The sequence below is a fragment of the Triplophysa rosa genome, linkage group LG3, assembly GCF_024868665.1.
Source record: "Triplophysa rosa linkage group LG3, Trosa_1v2, whole genome shotgun sequence".
In the NCBI taxonomy this organism is placed as follows: domain Eukaryota; kingdom Metazoa; phylum Chordata; class Actinopteri; order Cypriniformes; family Nemacheilidae; genus Triplophysa; species Triplophysa rosa.
In genome coordinates this window covers 13,992,809-14,013,604 of record NC_079892.1, presented here as the reverse complement: position 1 = coordinate 14,013,604, position 20,796 = coordinate 13,992,809, and the positions used below count along the sequence as shown (strand labels likewise).

Here is a 20,796-nt window from a genome sequence, read left to right as displayed (position 1 = left end):
TAAAAAACAGTGAAAATATAAAAAGGAATAATTTTATAAATAATAAATATGCGACGGTCATTGGGCGTTGGCAAGGACAAACACCCTTTGAACGGAGCGCAGGTAAACACCTTTTTTCTGTCGTGCGTTTTATTTTGTGTTACTTAACAAAATATTTATTTAGTCTAATGCACGATTAATTTCGTTAATATTTCTATTTATAGAACGAAATATTATATATTCAAGCTTTAACACTTTAACGGCTATCCGCAATTTAACTCTTTAAATCCTCTTAAGTGCACGATTTTTGCGCATTTTTATTGCAAATGCATTTCTTTTTTCTTTAAGGCTAGTTTGAGGAATTAACGATTTTATTTGCTCTATAAAATTGTTGAGGAGAACAAAGGACTGACATGAAAATACTGCGGCATTTGTCCAAAAACACAGTATTCAGTAGGCTACTTTTCATTTTCTTCATGTTTCTTTTGTAACCTCAAACATTATACAAAATTAAACAAATGTTTTAGTGTAAAAACGCTGCGAAGGAAATATTTTGTTATTATTTCTTTATACACGGTAAAGAATAGAAATTAGTTATACAATTGATGTTACGCCTTACGTGACGCAGAAGCGAAATCTTTCTATATTCAAAACAGGGAGCATTTATATTCGCGTTTAGATGAATTTAATATTTATTAGGTAGCAGAACAAGATATCTAAGAGAGAAAAGAAACAAATCAAAATTAAGTGTCAAATGTAACAATGAAACAGACTGTACAGGCTACTTATTTTTTATAGAGATGAACAACTATAACGACAAAATTACAGTATTTAGCCATCATACAGTATATTTATAAGAACAGACACAGATCACACCATAATGGACGTTATTGGTTAAATCCGTTTGTTTTCTATATGAGAAGAACATTTTCATCACTTATAATCACAAAGAGTGCAAAAAATGATGCATTTTGAAGACCAATAATTCTCAAATTTGCGCCTGTACATTCATAAACAGTGCCATTAACCTCAAATCGAGCGGTTAGATGAGACTCCAGTGCTAAATTTCCTGATATGCTAAATTCAACAAACCTGGCTCACACACGAGACAAAAGACACAACACACGCATCCATCAATCGTGCAAGAGACCTGTTTCCTACAACCGCCAAAGTTCTTCCTGAGCCACCGAGCTGTATGTGCACTTCTCTGCTACGCCAAAGCAAACAATACTATCATGAATATCTGGCCAGCGGCCTTCATGTATTGAGAAGCTGGGGTGGGGATCAGTCCTCAGTTGGTGGCAGCGCTCTCAGTACCCTTGACAGGCTCCTTGATGCTGCCGTCCTTTTTGCTGCCTTCCTTGGTGGTCCGGCTGAGGGCTCCGTTGATGAAGCTCTCAGAACTTTGGCGTTGGAAGTGTTTCCTGGAGCCCACCAATGATGGGTTGTTGACCAGCGTGTAGAGGAGCTGCCAGTGCGCTCGTGCCCGCTTGCTGTTGGACACCTTATTTTGTTTCTTCTCTTGCACCAGTTGGATTCCTAAAAAATAGTAAATGGTTATGCATGCAAATCAGATCAAATGTTGTTTTTAAATGCATCCGTATGTCTGTAGGTGTTTGTTGGCTAATACATCAAGGTTTCTTTAATGCTGAATGAACATCATCTGCTGCTCATATCATCTCGCAAGGTCTATCAAAGAATTGCCGTGTCCTCCCTAACAGCTCTGACTTGAAAGGACAGACAAATATGAAGCTTTAATTTGATCTCCTTTCAGATATAAGAAGGACGGATGAGATATGTGTTACGGATTGATCAGCCTCGCCCGGTACGGGCTGTGAATTTATGAAGGTGTTCACACTATGAACCCAGGCGTGTACCGCGCGACGCATCTGATTGAGCACGAGCGGGCCGAGGAGAGTTATTGCACATCAGGGCCCAATTTATCCTGACAAATTTAATCATTGCGGGGACGCTGGCCTGCTGCGTGCATGGCAACGTGATGAGTCAATTATCTTAAAAACACGGCCAACAAACTGTCTGCACATGAAAATTCAAACATAGATGGATATCAATTCTGCCATCATTGATTCACCCTCATGTTGTTCAAAACCTGCATATGAGTCTTGATTCAATGGAGCACAAAAGAAGATCATTTGAGAAATGTCTCGGTGGTTTAGTGTTCATACGACGGAAGTCAATGGGGTTTATTGTTGTTTATTTACCGCCGTTCTTTAAAATATCTTCTTTTGTGTTCTGCTGAAGAAAGAAAGAAAATGATTCATTTTGGGTGAGCTATCCCTTTAAACTGATCTCTGCACTGCTCAAGAAACACAACCGCCGACCTTCTTCAGCATCTCGGATCCTCTGTGAGGAGAGGTTGTCATGTCCTCTGGTTTGCAGTAGCAGACCGCAGAAGGCCTTCATGACGGGATGAGACTGGCTGACCTCAATCTTCAGGTAATGAGCATAGCAGCGGTATCCTGCCGAGAGCACCACAGGGGTGTGAGACGAACAAAGAAAAGACAATCGACATCCATATAAGATTCAGGCTGAGTGATGCAAGTCTTCATTTTATCTGTAGTAGGAATCTATGATCCATCAGAAATACAGATACTTATTTTACATTTTAAAGGGATAGTCATCATTTACTCACCCTCTTGTCATTTCAAACCTGTATGACTTTTTTTCTTCCGCAGAACACAAAAGAAGATATTTTGAAGAATGTTGATAGCAGAAAACCATTGGTCCCCATTGACTTGCATTGGTTTTGTGTTCACACAATAGAAGTCAATGGGGACCAACGGTTTTTCGTTACCAACATTTTTCAAAATATCTTCTTTTGTGTTTTGCAGAAGAAAGATAATCCACACAGGTTTAAAATGACAACAGGGTGAGTTAATAATGACAGAATGTTCTTTTTGAAGGTGAATTATTCATTTTTACATACATATAGTGTTTATCATGTGTTTATTGTACCTGGATCAAACGCCTCAACATTGCGGTTCAGAAGACTGATATCCAATCGTCCAAAGTGGACTATGTTGTATAGGGCGGTGATGACCATTCTCCAGATGCCCACAACCACACCCACCATGACATTAACCAGAAAGAAAATATAGCTGAGCAGAAACAGACTCCCTCTGTGAAGACACAACAAAAGCATGTGCATTCTCTGATAACCTCATCAATGCGCTTTTCACTCAAAAATGCTCATTCTTTCATCTTCTACTAACCTTTATGTTATTTCAAACCTGTATGACTTTCTTTCTTCTGCAGAACACAAAAGAAGATATTTTGGAGAATGCTTGTAACCAAACAACACTTGCCCCCATTGACTTCCATTGTATGAACACAAAACCACTGAGACATTTCTCAAAATGTCTTCCTTTGTGTTGCACAGAAAAAAAGAGTCATATACCGGATTTGAATGAGATAAGGGTGAATAAATTTTGGGTGAACTGTCCATTTAACACATAAACTCATTACAGGAACAATGGCTGTGTTAAAGACAATGACCAGTAACAGAACTATGACACATTGTTAAGTTTACAGTATGTATGATTCCCAAACCTGTTGTTCAGATCTCGTGTTCCCGCGTCCTTCCTGATGAACAGAAACCTGGAAGTCACATGCTGGATCAGGGCAGCCAGGAACAGCGTCAACCAGAAGGGCCTTCAGCGAGGAGACAATAAAAGTGTGAAGCCATCAGAAGAGACACTTATCTAATTGCTTGGATTTATGGCTTTTTATGCAAAATGACCGATCTGAAAGGTTCAGTGCTGCACTCAAAGATATCCGTGGCGTACGGGGTCGTGACCCTGAAATCACATGTCATGAGGTCATCATCATCGTCCAAAGTGAAACTCACCACATTTTGCCAATAATGCGGAACAGTAATAGGTTCTTTCCGTACAGGATGGGAATGATGACCAGGAATACGGCAAACAGAATGCAGATGAAGAATACCAGAGTTTGAATCACCATACCTGCGCATGCCGGAAAGATGCAATGAGACATGTGGGGAACAAAATGTCAATTAAAACAGGCACATGAAACACCATGAAAATGACCTTAATCTGCAATCTGTAATCTCACCTAGACAGAGAAAAGCAGCCTGATAGCTGGTGAAGCCCATCCAGCAGACCAGGGCGGGTCGAGACGGCCTCACATTCCTCTGACAGTTAAAAACATTAAAGATGTCTCCTCTGTACAGTCCCTTTAGATTAGACCTACAGTAAAAACACAGATACACCATTCAGTGGTTAACAGACACGTATTATATGCGGAAACACGTGTAATGGTGGCGTCTCTTTATTAAGAAGGAATGGAGTTGAAATTGCATGTCATGGAGTCAACTGCTCATAATGAGATTTAAAGACTCAATTTAAAAAGTCATTATTTGAAATCTGCTGTTCCTGACTGTAATTACCTCACGCTCATTAGACTAGGAAATGATTTTTGCCTGCTTCACCTTCGGCTAACTCTTATTCCTAATAGCAGTAGTCATTTATGATCAAGAGAATATTGTTAGTAATGCATTTACATATGTGTGTGTAAATGTGAGGAGACAAGTGACAGCCAATAAAAAGCTGGAGATATGTGAGTGAGTCTTCCCATTTAGAAGCTCTTAATACAATAATTATCAGTGGGGTCTAAAATTGAAAATCATTCCGTGTTGCCAAATTAATTATTTATATTATAAACATAACAATTAAAGTGAATAAGTCACATGAATTTTAGAATGATTAAGTATTTAAAAAGAAAACCGTAAAATACTTTTGTACCCTAGTTTATATAAAATGTAATAATGCTATAGGCTGTAAAAAATGTAAAAAAGAGTTTCTGTAAATTAATAAATAAGTTGATATTTTGATATCATAAATTAGCATACACTGTCCATTCTTTTTCTTTAGGAATGCTGTTTTATGCGAACAAAAGTTATTTAAAAATACATTTTTGTATATGCAAAGGTTTTGATGACATTTCGCTGCTGTCCTTCTGAAACCTCCGTATTTTGTGATTTTTATGTTTTGCAATAAATCATTATTATTAGTCACATATAATTACTTGAAATAAAGAAAGACACTTTCAGGTAATTGAATGAAACGGTGCATTGTGATAGATTTGAGATATGTGAAAGAAGTATCTGTATAGTTGTGAGCATCACCTGTGCAGGACCATGGATCTCATGAGCATCATGAGGTTAACCAGGCAGGACAGGGTGACCGCTGACACGTAACACACTGAAAAACACACACCACAGTCACATGAGCTGAAGAGGTTAATGTCACACACGTGAACACGTTCATATGAACTTGACACACAACCTCAGCACTTTTTACCATTGACTGATTGAAAAACAAGTCCTGCTACAGTTCGGCGGTCTGCTTTGCTGACCTCTACATTATTCAGCCCTGTGTGTGGTGATTTACATGGGTATTTAAAGCCCAGTGAAAGTGGATGCACACAGAGTGGATGCTTCTTTATGTGATTGCATGGCATGCCGTAAACTGTATGCAGACCTCAGACTTTTCTCAGTCTAGATTAATGAAAGTATTTTATCAACAAACTCTTGTTACATGTCTGACATCAGCGCATTTGACATCAGGAGCAAAACAGCAACTTGTGATGCCAAAATGACTTTAATAGATCTTATGATTTTAGTTTTGTTATATTGTAATATTTTTACAATATAGTCCATGCAAGTTGAATTCTTATATAACTCACCTTCCACACACCACATATAGTACACTACAATCCTGACCACCTCCTGACGGTCGTCTGATAAAACGATGTTAAAACCGGCCAACATGAAGGCGATTTTATCATCCACTCCTCTACGGACGATGTGAAGAGTGGGCACAACTCCTGAGATCAGCAAGAGCGCCATCTGAGACATAGATGAGCATACGAGAGAATGAAAACTGCTTGGGAATGTTAAGGTACTACTTTTTCCATTTAAATAAACTAAACACACATTTATTCATCACTTTCAATAAAATAAACAAGCAAGTTTCTTCAAGTGTTTACCTGATAGAGAGCAATAAACGCCACAACCACAGATATTGCCAGTTTCAAAGGGAACCTAAAAACTGTAGAACAACCACAAATTATGAATTTGTTCATTCATTCATTCATTCATTCATTCATTCATTCATTCATTCACTCATTCATTCATTGATTCGTTTGTTCATTCATTCATTCACTTGTTCGTTTGTTCACTCCGAGCGGTAACCTTCCAGTCTCTCTCATGATACCAACACGGAAGTGACTTAAACTGCAATTCATCGACTGGCCACAAGAGACTGGTTTTAAAACAGAGCACAATCTCATTGAGCCCCATGTTAAAACTCCCAACTTCACAGCAGAAATTAACATGTTTACACCCATTTACAAAAAATGATTTTGGTCTATACAGCTAATTTTGCCCTTCATGACAACTGTGAGGGGGTGAATTGTTTTATAACTCATCCGTTAAAATAATATTAAGCCTTCAAGTTCCGCATAAGTAAGGGCGTGGTCACTTGAGTGACAGGTCATTTCAGCAACAAGGCACCTCAGCTCCACCCACATCCCGCCACTTTGCCCATTTTCGATTATCGGGGAGTGAAGCGCTGCTAAGTTGGCAACAGCCGACTCCGCCCACTTTAGGCTTCAAAAAAGAAAAAAGGTTTCCTCAGAAACCTACGGGTGACGTCACTGACACTATGTCCATGTTTTATACAGTCTATGGTTCACTTGTTCGCTCATTCATTCAGTCGTTTGATCATTCCTTCGTTCATTCATACACTCACTTATTTGTTAGTTTATTCTTTTGTTCGTTCATTCATTCACTCGTTTGTTTGTTCATTCATTCACTAGTTTGTTCACTCACTCACTCGTTCATTCATTCGTGTGTTCATTCAATCATTGACTCGTTCATTCATTCAGTCATTTACTTACTCATTTGTTCATTCATTCGTTCGTTTGTTCACTGGCTCGTTCATTCGTTCATTCATCCATTCACTTAATCAGTTGTTTATTCTTCCATTCATTCACTTATTAATTCGTTCATTCATTCACTCAATCATCCGTCCATTCATTACTCTTTTGTTTATTCTTTCATTCATTCACTCGTTCATTACTTCATTCAGTAATTCATTCATCCATTAAATTACTTGTTAGTTTATTCATTCATTCACTTGTTGATTCATTAACTTGTTTGTTCATTCATTAATTAATTAATTTGTTCATTCATTCACTCATTCATTCGTTCACTTCCTCGTTTGTTTGTTTGTTTATTTGTTCATTCATTCACTTAGTTGTTTGTTTGTTGGTTCACTCGTTGGCTTGTTCACTCATTCATTCATTCAATGTAACAAACATTTAAATGCCATAGTTACCATCCTCTGGTGTGTAGATGTAAGATTTAACAGCTTCTGTGAGTCTTTCAAACAGTTTCGGCTTTGATGTGCTCGAACTGAAAGGCAAGAGAAAACAACCAAAACATTTCTTTCATGTATTTCAAATCATACAAATCTGTAAAACTTGAAATCTAAGGCATATCTTAAGTTTATAGTGAAATATAGCTTCCCACTCATAATCCTTCTGATGTAAATGACATTTTAGTGTTACCTAAGTAGAATACAATGGAGACAAACATTAAAAAACATTACCATGTTGCTCATTTCCTAAGACCTTTCTGATATTTGCTTTGCTTTTGCATGAAGAAGATAAATATCTACCTCTTGGCACGGATGATTGCCATTTGCTATCTACAGCTCTTTGCATACTATTTCCATAAGCGTACGTGGAGTAAGTGTGGGCAACTGTCTATCAATGGAAGGGAGGAAGGAAGTTAGAGTCCATCTACACAACTACAGGCTGGTTATTGTATACAGTAGACCGCTTCACATACTGTAATGGGAAAAACCTCATCTTAACATTCCTGTGGAACTACACATCCATCCTACGGCTTCACAAACTGTTACCTTTACAAGATGTTCATCTATCTGTGGTGTGTTAGGCTGAATGAACAGAAAATCTCGGATGATGGATCACCTTAGGTTTCCCAAAGCTTTGGGTTATTCAATAACATCATCCACACCAGGAGGACTCACCTGCCTTTGGTGGGCTTTTTCTTCTTGAGAATTTTCTTGACATAATCTCTATAATAACTGCTGCTCAGGTCCTGCAAATAACATAAAGTCCTCAAATACAGTAGAGTAATACAGCTTAATAGTATGACAATTCAACTTAAAAAAAGGTTACAATAAACTTGATCTATTTGAGTTGGAGCTACATGAATGATTTCACCCAAACATATTTGTCATGGCGATTAAAGCTGAATAACAATCACATTGTGTTTTTGCTGTTGTGTAATGTGCACAGCGAGTCAAATACAACCCCACTGAGCTGCTTACAGCGATTAAACAACCGGAATGCAGGTGCCATGTTCACAAAACCTCCTCCGACCTTTCCAAGATTTCAACCCATAACTGCTTTAAGATGTAAAAGCAGTTTCCCCAAAATTATAAACATGTTGTATTTCTCATTATTTACTCACCCATAAGTCATTCAAAACGTGTCTTTATTCAGTGAAACACAAAAGGCAAATTTAGCGTTTATTTTTCAAACTTTGTGGCTTTGGTCACCATTCATTTCAATGGCATGGAAAAACCACAATAGAAGCTAAAACCCACAGACCCAAACTTTCTTTTTGGAAATATGGTCTCCTCTCACCTCAGAGGCATTGGTTGTCTCTGTACTCTGAAATCCTTTGAAGAGAAGCAGTGGATACTGGAAACTGAGGAAGGCCAGGCAGGCGATCTGAGGTAGACTGCTAAACAGTGTGTAATACTTATAGATCTGCCGATACAGAGAAAGAGCAGCACGATCAATGTCAAATAACATCAAATCTGTGTAATCATCAGTCCGTCTATACCCATATTACCCACAATTCCTTCCACTCGTCGTCTATGAAAATCAATCATAAACTTTCGCTAGGAATTTAAATTACAAACAAAACAAGGCTTTTTGTTTCGGCCTACAAAATAACGGCTGTCATCAAGAATCTATCCAGCCAGTTTGTCAATCTCTATCGGCTTGTTCCCTTCTTAGTGTGCAAAATCCATGCAGTAGGCAACACGAAAACCTTTATTTCAAAGGATATAAATAAAACCTTCATCGCTTTCTCTAGTTCTGACAAAACTAAAGTGATTAACTAAAGTGATTCGCCATGGGGAGTTCTCGAAGAAGCTGACTATTCATCTTGCAGATGAAAAGATAAGGTTAACAAAGCTAGGCTGAAACTGAAGAAGACGTCTTAAACAATATTTGTAAAGGAAATACCCATTGTTGTGAAAAAATCCATGTTGGAACTCATACCTGTGGCGTTTTGGGACAGTCCACCTTCTGCCAGACCAGAACCCCAAAGTGGGTCCATGATAACAGGCTGCCCAAGACGTAACCAACTTTGTTATGTAGCGTCCCGCACGCCAGCAGAGGATAATACAAAGTGGGGTAGTACAACAGGGCCAGAATCAACCAGAACTCTGGAATAATAAACAACAAAATAATAAATACATTTAATTTCAATCAAATTATTAACTTAATAGTAAATGTATATTTTACATTTTTGTTGGTAGCCCATTGTTTGTATGTTTGTAAATTTGTAATATCTTATACGACATTTAAAGAAAGTTCATTCAAAAATATTAATTTTCTAGCCGTTTCTAACCTTCTTTCTTCAGGACCACACGACAGAATTGTTAATTTTGGGTAAATTCTTCTTCTTGGTAGTCAGGTTCTTCTAAAATCAGGTCACTTAACTTTTGTATACAAGCGCATGCTAAATAGTTTACAAGAATTAGCTGCATCGCTTGATATTCTGAAGCAAAAAAATAACGTTAACATTAATGTAAAGTATTGTGTAAAATATGCATGATTCCATGCATTCACCATATTTTATAACCCCCCGCTTTTTATTATTTATTTTTTCTCCATATTTTTCTACTGCCTGTACTATGTACTGTTTATATTGTAAAGCTGCTTTGCAACATGCAAAACTATGAAAAATGCAATCGAAATCAATTTGAATTAAACTGAATAGACAAACGGTCAGAATTTTGAGAAATCATGGACCTTCCACATAAATAACCCTACATGATCAATTCCATTCATTAAAAGACCAAATACGTACATAATGAAAATGCAGCTTTATCTACTCTATTAAGGCTCTGCTCGACGATAATCCAATTACAAAACACAACTAGGAAGGACTAGCGTTTCAGAAGGGAAAAAAAGACCAGACAGGGTGTTATTTTTCATCCTCTTGTGTGAACTGAGTCCACGTTGGGCAGGTGCCATCTTGTGAATAGGGAGACTGTTCATTTGATAGCGCCGATGTGAATTTCCCAAACACTACGGTGGCCTGAAATCTTAGTAAAGGTTTCATCATTGAGTTACAGTGTGTGGAATACAATCCTTATTTTATCTCCACACAAACAAGAAGCAGCGGAATTTGTCTCCATGTGATATCGCTGCATGTGAAACAGCGCTGAGACCGTATTACAGAAACAATTCCCTTGGGAAAAGATGGGGTTAACTGACATTTTAGTGATGGGTCACAGCGCACTCCTTTAGATTTGAACCAGCAACCGTCTGGTCACCAGCGCTGAGCTTGACAATAGGTAATAGATTTCACCATTCCATCAAGCAATAAATCTACTTCTCGTACCTTTGTACACAACATCTTTGGTGAATGGTAGTGGATGGTGACTGAGGACCATCCCGACCAGCTTGCAGAAGAGAACACCGTACACAGCAACAGCGAGGCCCTTGTGTTGTGTGTGGTCTAAAAAGTTTACAGGACTACGGACAAAATGCACAGAAATGATTAAACACGTTTTCGAAATGAAAACAAAAAAAAAAGCTGAAAAAAATTGTGGTGGGCTGAATAAAACCGGCTGTAATCTTCACTTTTATTCAAAATGTATTTTTCATACAATGTTAATCAAAGTTTCTTTGTTAAAAATAGTGATCATTTTACCACTATTCTCTTTGATCATTACACAAAATGTTGGTACTGTATCTTTAAGACTGTAATATGCATATAACTTAAAGTACCTCTACACAGTATCAAGTTCAACATCTTTCATTTGAAAAGAGCAAGAAAGACGGCATGTTTTGTACGATGTGTTGCATCATGAGTAACGGACATAAATCAGACTCACCTGAGTAAACCCGTGACCCCCCTCTGATTATCACCCAACTTCTGCCGTCTCGCCAGGACAGCGAGGACCAGCATGACCACCAACTTTAAACACAAGAACAAGATGATTTGTCACTCTTCATGTCATTCCCATCATCCTTTAAACCACAGACCCATATCAAACTAGAGCGTAAGGGTCACACTCAGAGGACAGAGGTTGAGATCATTGACCTGTAGTGACCCCAAACACTTTTAGGAAGCGTGATGGCAGGTGCTGTTTTGAGACCACATGGGTCCATCACAGTCAATTAGCACTTGGCTGTTTTCATAAAAATCAAAGGAAAAGAGCCAAACAGAAAAAAAAACTTGTTTGTCAGTTTTAAATAAAGTGTTTTTAATAGAAAGAAATGAAGGAATTGATCCTCTGGTGTGGCCGCTACTTATCAGTTTAGCTCTGGGTGGTTGCTAGGAGGTTGTTAAGACGTTCTAAATATTTTCAACATACAAATAGATAAAAGTCGGAAATAATTACAAAGCATAGTAAGTTTATCTCACAGAACTCACAGATATGGCAGCAATGCATATGTGAAATAGGCCTTCGTCTGCTGTGGGGTCACACGGTAGGATAATTCTGAAAATTGCACAAACACACAGTATTTATTATAAGCTGGTGAGATCCAGGCCGATTACTCAGCCTGTACACACATTCCCATGCATCGGACCCTTACTAACAAGAGCACTTCAACCACTGAACCACCTCAAGCCCAGATTATTAATTTAAACCGATTGCTGTCCATAATGCGTCTGACGTAAAATACCAGCTCAATGAACCCGCTCGTGTCTCTAAGCAAACTGGATAGACTTACAGCTGCTATAGTTCACGGTAAAATAAATATTCAAACTGGTTTTGGTTTTGTGAGTAACAGAGGACGTATTGGACAACGCTGATGTGTGACGTTTCACCGTTTGATGTCTTGTAACTTAAAATCCAGCCGAAAAGTCTCTTGCATATGTGAAAAGTATCAGAGACGAGATCAAAGACATGATCTCCACATGAATTACAGTGATGGATGGGAATATCACTTTCAGCAAATATATGATCTGATGTGTTTGTACACCTGTAGACCTGGAACCATATAGTGTTCAGGGATAGCATTAGTTTAGATGAGCAGCAATAAAGATAAAATCGGATGACTTTGTTATCTAGGTGAAATCAAAATGAAGTTAAATAATTTATGAACACATGCATTACAGGGTAGTTGGACTTTTTTTGAAACTTTATTTTTACCATTAAACTATTTAGGAACTATTACGAATTATTTGGAATTGCAACATTGAATATTTATTCTTAAAAACTAAATATTATCTTTTTTTTAAAATAAATTTGCTATTTTTTTAACTAAAAAAAGTAAATAAAAAATAGTAAAGATGATGAAGTTACTTTTTTTACTTAAATATACACTTAAAAAGTGCAAAAAAGTGCAAATAAAATTCCATTTGTTACAAATATGACATTAAGTACTCCAGTAAGTATTATTTCCTTTTTAAATGTTTATTTAAATGTATAAATTCCTAAATACTGTACATTTTGCATCCTAAATTATAATTACCTGCAAATAAATCATACAATAATCATATCAAAATTTCAAAGCAACTTTATGCTGATAAATAGTATAAAATGAATGGCAACAAAGTTTCAAATATTAAGACATCCTCCAAAAAATCAATATAAAACAGAAAGTTAGTGTACTTACTCGACTGGAGGGTTGGTCGGCACAGCATTTTTGGACTCATCCGAGTAGTCATAGTAGTCGTTTTCAGCACTCATAGTGCCAGCCTATAGATCGAACAGATCGAAAGTGTCAATGAGCTCCAATGATCAAAAGAAGTCTTCCACACTCCTTTGGGACATAAACGAATGCTCTGGCTTCTCCAAACACAGTAATAGGGGCTAAAAAGTTTCCTCCAAAGTTTGTCAGTGCTGGTTTGTACTCTTCAGTGCCTAAAAGTGTCCTCGTTCAAAATCCCCCGTTTTGGTGCCCTATTACTGTCGCCGAGAGCTGTGAGATCCAACGTGACAAGTCCCTTTCTTCAGCATGCCAACCTAAAACGTCTTTATTTCAACTTGGATCTCCTTTTCAGCTGAGGAATTACCACCACAGAGTGAGAACGCAATAGAGAGAGAGAGAGAGAGGGGTGTGAAAGAAAACCAGAGAGAAGTGTTCCAGATATGGACGGCCGATCAGTCCCGCCACCTGTAGTTTTTAGGGATTATGTGGACCTCCAAAGGCTGGATTTATAAAACTGTGTGGAGGCTGGAAACATGTGGGCCGGAGTTAATGGAGGTGGAATCAGAGCTGCCTGCTCGTATATTCCACAGTGATAACAAGGAAATTCAGATGAGTTCACTTCCATTGCGGTATCAGGATGTGGAGATTCCCAATGATGATTCAACGTGTGAGATAGAAGGAAGTCATTTCCCTGAACTACACACTGACATGCATGTGATGAAGCAACAGGTTACACTACACTTGAATTAAAGAGACAAAAGAGTATTTTATTATAAAGGGCTGAGCGATATACTGTGGTAAATCTTTTAAAGTTTTGTCGACACTTGATAGATCTCAAACACGTTTTTCCTTTGCTGTAAAGTGTAGAATAATAAAGTGATTTTCTTACATCCTATTAAAATGGCTATATATACACTGTAAAAATGTAGACCTCATGTAGTTTTACTTTAGACAAAATGTTGCTCTCTATTTGTAAGTCTATATTAATGTCATCTACTGTTTATTAAATCATGCCCGTTTCTTATTCCTCACCTGTGTTGCCTCCTGTCGCCATTTTGATAATGACTATGTTTTATGCCAGTCTTGAGATGTAAAGTTGGAGTGAAATTGCCTATTGATCCCAGCTTTGGCACATTGATCTTAATTTTCAACAATATTCAATTTGACAATATTCATTAGGGATGTCACAATATCCGGTATTGTCAATAACCGTGAAATTAAAAAATCATTATAAAACTGTGTTTAGTCTATACAACAGTGATAATATTATAAATATTTCAGCACCCGTTTAAAGATTTGCCCAAAGAGCAACGATAACAAACTCTCATATAATCTATATTGAAATTTTAACTTTTAGTGTGATTTGTTGGGCAAAAAAGGAAAAAACATATAACAAACAAAACAAAGGAGAATTGACTGATAATATTATTTGTCCATTGTAACAATGCTCGTATAAAAGGAAGGAAGGAGGCGGGAACCGGCGAACATTAAATAAACTTTTAATAAAATAAACAAACAAAGCATAAACCAAAGTAAAGGGCCGGCAGACACCTCACGGTCGACTGCCGGCTACACAAACATAACTAAAACACATACAATGTCCAGGCCTGGGGCCATATGTATCAATGCTGCGTACGCACAACAACGATGCGTACGCCAGCTTTCACGCTCACGGTCGGATGTACTAACAGTGAAATTAACGTGAGAATGTGCGTTCCTCCACGACAACTTCATGTCAGGCATGAGTTTTTTTGTGCGTACGCACATTTACAGTTTTGTCCGTACGCAATGTTTTAGTATGGAATCAACGCAAGTCTTTGTACGTGAGGCCCCTGGTCCTCTCTCTTCGTACCTTCCTGTCGCTCCTCCTCTTATGCTTCCGGAGCTCCTCCGTGAGAGATGCGAGACCGGTGTAACGCACAGCTGACACTCATTATCACTAGCGCCACCAGCCTCGCGTCGTTCCCTCACGGCTCTCGTCCCGCCTCCCTCGTCACATCCATAAAAATAGATATTGTGATATATTGCTATGCGAATCCTTTTAGCAATGATAACCATGAAGTGAAAAATGTGATATCATGGGTTGGGTATTGTTTGAATTTGATCGATTCTCATTCTTCTTATCGATTTTGATTTTGATTCTTATTGATTCCCAGATTCGATTACACAGTTGAAGTAAAACATTCAGATATCAACCTTATTGTGCTTATCAGAATCAGAATCAGAATCAGAATCAGAATCAGAATCAGAATCAGAAGAGCTTTATTGCCAAGTGTGCTTGCACACACAAGGATTTTCTTTGGTGTTGGAAGCTTCTAGTACAGACATTCAACACAATGACAATACAATATAATACGATTTACAGTCTAAAAGATTCTAAATTTTGCATATATAAAATATTTTAATAATATAAAATAATATAATAATAATATAAAATATATATAATAATATAATATAAAATATTATTGACTGGTTTTTCAAAAATATATATATTTATGAGCACCGTTTTGCATAAAACCATGTTGTCTGATTTCTTACAATTTGTATTCCCATACAACATGGTTAAACTGTAGTTACTCTAATGAAACTATATGGTAAATTTGCGGTTCCTGTGCCTTACTGCGAATACTACAGTTAAATTATGTTTAATATTGTAAAAATATGGTTAATTTTCATAAGGGCTTTTATTGAGATATCAGCAGATCACAAGTTAACACATGCACATTTCAGGAATTGATAAGAGGAATTTAAATTGTATTCTTTTAGATTCTGATCCGATTCCCAACCTTTCGATTCGAATTGATTTTCAATTCCCAATCCTAATCATGACTGCCCTATTCCATATCTTCATCTCGATATCTTATATTCGATATATCGCCCAGCCATAATTATGACAAATAAATAATAAATAAAGGGACTTTAGATACGACTTTAGATAACTGTTAAACTGACATTCTAACCCTATAGTCTAACATGTTTCCAATAATGTATACAGTCTAAAATAGCGCTTCTAAAATCCTTAAACCCTCCGAATAGTCATTTTTAAGATTTGCTAAAAGAAAGTTGTAGAAAGAAATCTACTTAAATCGAAAGAGGAACCAGAGCTGCAATACCATGCCAGTAAGCAACTTGCCAGAACGCCCTAACTATCACATAGAGAAGTGCTTAAAAGCACCTTAGCAACCACCCTGGCAACCACAACAACACACTCTGACTTTTGCATAGTGAATAACACTCAAATTTCCTTAGAAAATATGCAAATCTTTGTATAAGATTGCTACTTTGCATCTTAGCAACTGGTTTTATACAAATCCTTTTTGTTGGAATAAAATAAGCATATAAATGCCTTGGATTAGATAGCATTGAAAGTATCTGGAATTGAGAGCGGACAGAAGATCAACATTTATTTCAGGCATTAGAAAATAGTAAAAAAGTTATTTGTCAAAAAAACTTTGGTTTTATGCACTACAAACTGACCACGCCCCCATGTGTGAACCCACCCCATTACTGGTGTGTGTGAACCTGGAGGTTTTTGCAACTTTTCGCGCAGCTTTAGGGCTGCCACATTGCTCTCATTACACAGGGATTACAGACGGTCAAATAAATGAAACTAAAAATCCTTTCCTAACAATGCTGAGAACATTTTCAAATCTCATTCATCCTTCGGTGAAAAGAATAGCAAGACTAGCAAATAAAAGTCTCTGAACAAAGAATGCTTTTGAAGAGCTTCGATTACATCATGGAAATGTGCCTAAAAGTTTATTTATATCAGGTTAGGAAGGGTGGATGGGTACTCTCTAGTATTTCAAAGAATAGGATGTACTATCTATTATCTATTCCAAAAAAAGACAATGCTTTAACTCTGTATTAGTTTTTATACATAAAAAGAGTACAGTCTCACACGATATACTTGTATTAATAGTCTAGGTAAGATTCACAATAGTTTACATGTTGAACGAAACAAATGACCCCAACAGAATCACACTACAAAGCCTCGTCTATGTAGACATGGACCTCCATTGTGGGACGCTTTTGAAGCGGTGTGCTCACATGATCTATTCTGGCTGAAATGGGATCTTGTCAGTGTCCACTGAAGCTCATAACAGAGATGCATCTGATTAAAGAGGCAACACCGCACAGCTAAGATGGATGCTGCATGTAATGACTTCATATCAACCACCATCAGTCAAGGACCCTGGGGAAAACCTCGTCTCCATGGAGCTTACGTGACTGGACCACTGACAGCGGAGCTTTTAAAGAAGGATAATGATGGTTAGGTGGCAACTCTCCAACTGCTGTAGTCAACAATTTACTGTATTACTTTACATGGGAAAAAGATGCAATTGATCAAAAATACCCTAAGTACGTGTACATAAGATAAAATATTCTTCAGTGATTTGAATAGATGGATGGATGGAAGACAAACCTTAATACAACCATAACCTCAACATTCTAGACAAAAGAAATATATTAATTTAATATTTTGGTTAGGATCTTCAGGCACTTTTTTGAAGTTACCTATAACAAACTATATCAAAACAAACTATGACGTCACTTCCTGTCAAGTTTACAGATAGTTCTAGCCATCTTGCCATAGTTCTGGAATATTATCATGATGTTGTTTTTTTCAGTCGTTGTTATTTATATGTATATTTAATTTCTATGTAACTTAAAATGTAATCTTAATTTCCCCTTATTAAGTTCTTTTTGTTTTTATTTGGATGTCTTGTTATAAGTGTTTATGTTATGTTTTTTGTAGTGTCAATAAAAAAAACGCAGATGCCATAGCATTAGTATATTTTTTATCGTCAAAAAGGTAAAAATCAGAAGTTAGATTGCTTAGAAAGAATATTTCTAGAATTATTAGAAAGAATAAACACCTTTCCTCACGATCCATCTTATCTACCTGCCATCGCTAACTGCGCTGCGCAGACCGATCCGAGAATGACATCTAAATGCCGCGAGAGCAAATCGCTCCGTTATTTACTATAGGCTTGTTCGAGCTCATGCGGCGCTTTGCAGACCGATCGGCGAGATTAGCCGCTTGCAGTAGAGGGAGGAGTTGAAAAAGGAGCAGTCAAGTCGGACACCTGGGGCATGTTTATGGGACTCCTTTTGTGCCAATAAGAATGAACGCAAACTTTTAAAAAACGAACAAAAATATACAATGAGAAAGAAAAAAAACACTTTGATAATGAAAACAATAAACTCAGTTGCAAGAATGTGACATGATTTCTTAACAATTTTCTAAGTTTCGTTTTTGCAAATAATAGTTTTGAATTCGCTGCTAGATTTTTCATTTGAGTTTTCGTTTACGCTTCTCAATTTTTCGTTCGCCTTTCTGGCACAAATCTTGAAAGCAAAAACTCAGTCCGAGAGCAGAGGCTTTGACGAGCGCGCGCGCGATTCTCTCTATGCTCTCGCAACTGCTCAACACTTGCTCGCTAGTTGAGTTGACTTCTGAGACTTTGGAGGAGGGACAATGCATGTTAAAAGTTACCAATCAAATGAGGTCTCCGCGCATTTGATTGGTAACTTTTAACATGTACTCACCTACATGCAGTCACCTACAGATTACATGTCTTACTACCGAATGATTAGTGTATTACCTTGCCTTAGCTATGTGTTAGTGTTTTAACAAGTGACATTTTGATTTCTTACATCTGTCAACAAAAATTATGCTATATAATATAGCAGTTAAACTTACATGTCATGTATGACCTATTTAAAACATACTATAATAATATAATTAAATGTCTCCTGTAGTCATTAAATTTGAGTTATCTAATATCTGTTTACTGGCATAGCCCATTTTAATATTTTCAAAACAAATAAAGCAAAACAAATAAATTATTTAAATTAAATTTTAGAGAGTACATCATATTGTAATTTATAATAACTTGTGCTTTGAGTTATAATGTTGTAGCCATTTATTAATTCTCATTTTATAACAATTTCATGAAAATTATTAACAATACAAAAGCAATTATGAATACACATACCAAACTATTTATTTCTAACTTCCTGTCAAGATGCCAAATATGTAAATCCAAAGCCAAGGGCATACATAACACTGGGCATACATAAAAAAGTATAGTGTTATGCCAAATTAAGACGTCTGTACAACGGGTAAGATACATGTCGGAGACTGTAGGTGAGTGCATGTTAAAAGTGACCAATCAAAGGATCAGAGAAGTCTGCCATTGTCCCGCCTCCAAAGTCTTAGAAGTCAAATCAACGAGCGAGCAAGTGTTGAGCAGTTGCGAGAGCATAGAGAGAATCGCGCGCGCGCTCGTCAAAGCCTCTGCTCGCGGACTGAGTTTTTACTCGCGGAGCAGAAATGCGAACGAGCGAGGATTCTTTTCCGCTTGCGGATACTGTTCTGCTCGCTCGCGGAGTTTAAATGCGCCCTCGCGGAGCAGCTTTCCGTGCGTAGTTATCATTATGCGCGTTTGCATAGCGCGTGCGAAAACAATGGGTGTGAGTTTTGGGTGCATTTAAACTCCATAATTTGTCTGCAGCTTTAAACTCAGAACACAGGTTTGTGATTATTGTTTACGGGTGCAAATCTCGACATTCAACTTCAGATATTTACTTTACGGGTTTTCACATTGGAGCTGCGAGTGTACATTTTAGCATACAAGTACAAATACTTAATTTACAAGTTTTCAATTTAAGATGTACAAGCTCTCAAGTTTTGCTACTGAAATACCTTCATAAATCAGCAGCAACATGTGTATAACCCACGCGGAATTAAAGAGACAGCTAGCACAATGGCAAGTAAAGTTGTTTACAAATGTGTCTGCTGCAGCTCAGTATACGCAACAATTGAAGATATTAGAAGAGATGTATTTTACAGTATTAAACACGCATTTATACCGATTTCATCAGGCTCCGAAAATTCTTCAAAAAGAACTCAAAGAATGGCCTTCTCAGCTTCCATAGTTCAACTCTTGCGTCATCACAACAGGGTGTTCAATCGCACCACCGTTTACGTTTAAAAAACGTTTTGCAACGTTTTGTCGGGGCTGAACGCAGCCCTGGAAAAAAGTCGGACACCTGCTGCTTGCCGTAGTGACGTTCGCACCGTGTTTCCTTTTCAAAGTGCGATCGAAGTGGATTAGAATAGTGGATTTGTCCAATAAACAAACGTTTAAATTAAAAAGTAGCAACCATAAACTCTTCATATTGCATATGTTATGTGCTGCTTAACACTGTGTGCCTAAAAATCATGGTAAACATAAGCATTATTAAATTACCAACGGAGTCTGTATTCATTTAATTTTTATTTTATTAAACAACACAAAATAACATGTTTATTATATTTGTCCGAACAGAGTTTTAGCTGTTTTAAAAACATGCATTAATAAGTATTAGTTGAACTGAAGGCGTTATAATAAACCCGAAACGCACGTGAACGTTGTCTAGCCAATCATGAAAAGCTATGCCGTCATCACAGCCTGGTGCAGCCGCTCCTGAGATGCTGCGCCGGCTGAGCAGGCCGACTGTTCTCGAAATGCTCTAGCGGTACTTTTTGATGCCACACGTGAAGGTCACGTGGCATCTGCGTCAGACAAAATTCTAACCGGCATGCACTGCTTCAAGTCAGATTTCGATAGATCTGCGCAGCATCAAGTCGAACAAGCCTATTTGACATCGTTCTCGCGACACTTGACGTCATACGCCGTTCAGTCCCCTTGAATCCGAATGCATCTTTTAGATAAATGTTTATGATTCAAGATTTCTCTAAGATAAATATCGCCTAAATGTCAACTTTTGGGCATTAAGTGTTGGAGAAGATTTTCTGACTGTTGAAGATCTGATGGTAATTACCTC

The 20,796-nt window shown here is 37.4% G+C and overlaps 1 protein-coding gene across 1 annotated transcript; it reads right to left on the bottom strand.

Moving 5' to 3' along the window:
- Nucleotides 1-653: 653 nt before the first annotated feature.
- stra6 (signaling receptor and transporter of retinol STRA6) lies at nucleotides 654-13,422 on the bottom strand. The gene is made up of 17 exons (XM_057329658.1): nucleotides 12,925-13,422; nucleotides 11,735-11,801; nucleotides 11,193-11,275; nucleotides 10,697-10,830; nucleotides 9,346-9,512; nucleotides 8,701-8,826; nucleotides 8,079-8,149; nucleotides 7,362-7,438; nucleotides 6,010-6,071; nucleotides 5,707-5,869; nucleotides 5,147-5,222; nucleotides 4,075-4,208; nucleotides 3,848-3,965; nucleotides 3,550-3,651; nucleotides 2,956-3,119; nucleotides 2,322-2,459; nucleotides 654-1,518 (listed from the first exon to the last, which is right to left on the bottom strand). The coding sequence occupies exons 1-17, from the start codon at nucleotides 12,996-12,998 to the stop codon at nucleotides 1,271-1,273; spliced, it is 2,004 nt and encodes a 667-aa protein (XP_057185641.1). The 5' UTR covers nucleotides 12,999-13,422; the 3' UTR covers nucleotides 654-1,270.
- Nucleotides 13,423-20,796: the final 7,374 nt, after the last annotated feature.